The following is a 2,664-nucleotide window of genomic DNA, read 5'->3' on the forward strand; positions in this document are numbered from 1 at the left end:
TATCTTTATTAACCATGGTATTAATAAACCATATTGATTAATTTGTTAAGCATATATATTCAGGATTTTTCATTATAATTATCCTTAGTCATAATTTATTAATATATTATAATGGCACAAAAGGCCAGGTCACAAGGACAAGTTTAAATTTCAAGCCATGATTTTATAGAATCAAGGCATTTAGGTTTGAACGCAGTTCATTACCTTTCTTGACAGAGAGTCATAGACCACAACTGTCTTTTGTCTTATATGACAATGAATATGGCCCACAGGCATTACATCACTACTGGATGTTTTAATTAATATCAAAAGGAATTGGAAGTGTCCAATATAAGGATGACTTATGTGATTTTATCGAATCACATTTTGCCAGGAGTGTTAACATGTTTTCAGATGTTAACAAGAATTTGAATCTTAATAAGGAACTACCATCATGGCCCTGTCTTAATATGACACATGGACTAGGCTTTGCCTTTAAGATTTATTTAATATAATGGCAGATTAATCTTTAAAAGGAATGATATTTTATTTTATTTCATATATTATTTTCATTCATGTAATGATAATTGAAATTTCCACACATTCCATAATTAAATAAAAAGAGTACATAAATGCCCTAAACGGGACTTTAACAGAAATAACTTGCCCATGCAGGGGCTAAACTGAAAATACAAGTCCTCGCAGGGACTGAATACTTAAATAGATGTCTACGCAGGGACTTGATTGAATAAGGAAATTGCAATATAAATAAATAAATAAGGAATCTTCAAAATTCCCTTTTCTTCTTTCCCTTGATTAGATTCGCCAAACCTTTGAGAAATCCCGGTGGTTCCTACGCTCTTCTTGAACCTCCTGTTCCACCTGGCTCAACCTTTGAAGAATCTCCTGCTGTTGTGGTGGCTGGATCTGCGGTGGCTGCGGCTGCTGCGGCTACAGAGGTTGAGGAGGTGGCGGGTATTGGTACCCATAGGCTGGGTATCCAGTCCCCCAGGGAGCTCCATAGGGCCCTTCAGGATGGAGAGTATTGTAGTTCGCCGCTACGAGGTATGGGTCAACTTCGGCGTAGTTGTAGTTAGTATGGGCTGGCTGCTCGAAAGGGTTATACGCTGCTGGACTAGCGTAGGAAGGAATCGGGTTATCATAACCTATGTATGATGGTGGTGGTGCGACTGGCGCAGATTCCACCTCAGAAACTGGGTTTGAAGGCCCATCCATCTGTGGGTCTTCATATAGTGGCGGGTAATGACTGCCACTTGAATGCTGAGGGGTGCTAAAATGGAATCCCCCTCGCACGGACATCCGTGCTCCTGATCTCCTATGCCTCGGTGGCTTCGGAGGCGGTTGCTGCTCTGGCGGCGGTGGTAGCGGAGGAGTGACTGCTACAAAACGTGAATCCTTCGAGGGATCCTGCTGTTGCTGCTGCGGAGACGGGTTGTAAGAGGGAGTAAACACCCAGTCGTATTGGGAAAACCTCGCCTCATAGCTGTCTGGACCATGATAAGGTGATCCATGAAAAGACGACCCATCCGAAATCTCGATGGGGTGAGTCAGTGTCCCAGATGGTGGTTTGGCGGGATCCGGGTTATCATCCATCTCCATGTCCTGAGCTTCAGGGAAATGGTCTTCGGGGCCTAATGGGTTATGACCCATTGGTTCTTCAATCTGATTTGCCGGGTTAAACCGGCTCTGGAAATATGGGGTCGGGTCTTGAAACGCGCGGTGTGACCCCGACTGCTGCAGTGGTAGGTATGAGTGGTGCGAATCGTTGGGCTCGTTCTCTGATTGCGGCCCAAAAGAATGATGGTAAGAAGGTGATGAACTTAGCGAGACAGATCGCCTCGCGGGCTCCAAATATGTCCTCCAATCCTCTTGAGGACTTGTGCTCATTGTTGCAGACAGAGTTCGTCGGTGGGAAGGTCCGGCCTCATGATCCTGGCTGGTGAATGGTGCCTTGCCTCGTCCTCCTCTTCTGAACCTTGGTGGCATTTTGTTGAACCTGTCAAAACAACCAAAGAACAACAAAGAAAAACAACAAAGAGCAAAATAAAATAAATTAGGATTAGTCCTAAGTTCTTTGTCTAGACTCGAAAGTCAAGGAATGTGCAAACTGTGTCATTGAGATTAAACACAAAAGGCTAGTGTTTAATTCACTCAATGTTGGCTCTGATACCAACCTGTCACACCCCGATATTTCCACGTATTATCGGTGGGCCTGGTGGGGAGTATCGTGACGTAGTTGATATCATCATAGTCAAGTTATCACAGTTTAATGCACAGCAGAAGTCGAAAGATAAAAACATTACAACCCAAATGAAAGTAATATCAATTATTATAAAAACGGTTGTAAGGGATCCACAGGCGGATCAAAGTTAAAAGGAACATTGTTCAATAGATTTATAAACATCTAAGCTTGCAAGACTCTTTATTGATGCTAGGAGTAGCTAACCTATTCCGCCTAGTATCTACACTTAGCCTTTTTGGAAAATACGTCAGTTTACACTGGTAAATACAATTAACCGACTCATTTTGAAAAGTGTTTAAGAAAATTGATTTAAATGCACAAGGCACAAATAATCTTTTATAACTTGAGACAATTATTTTAAAAATAATCTTGTATACAGATTTATATGTTTGCCGTCCGTCAGGGCCGGTTAGAAGAGCCGG

General features: G+C 42.2%; 1 protein-coding gene across 1 annotated transcript; it reads right to left on the minus strand.

Annotated features, from left to right (window-relative positions):
* Positions 1–930: 930 nt before the first annotated feature.
* On the minus strand, positions 931–1,887 carry LOC110933595 (extensin-2-like). Its single transcript, XM_022176808.1, has one exon. It carries the CDS (start codon positions 1,885–1,887, stop codon positions 931–933), a length of 957 nt encoding a protein of 318 aa, XP_022032500.1.
* Between the last annotated feature and the right edge of the window lie 777 nt (positions 1,888–2,664).

Source organism: Helianthus annuus, chromosome 4 (genome assembly GCF_002127325.2).
Source record: "Helianthus annuus cultivar XRQ/B chromosome 4, HanXRQr2.0-SUNRISE, whole genome shotgun sequence".
NCBI classification, from domain to species: domain Eukaryota; kingdom Viridiplantae; phylum Streptophyta; class Magnoliopsida; order Asterales; family Asteraceae; genus Helianthus; species Helianthus annuus.

What these genes read in the sequence shown, in the direction of transcription:
- LOC110933595 (XM_022176808.1), bottom strand. Translation starts at nt 1,887, where the DNA reads ATGAGCACAAGTCCTCAAGAGGATTGGAGGACATATTTGGAGCCCGCG.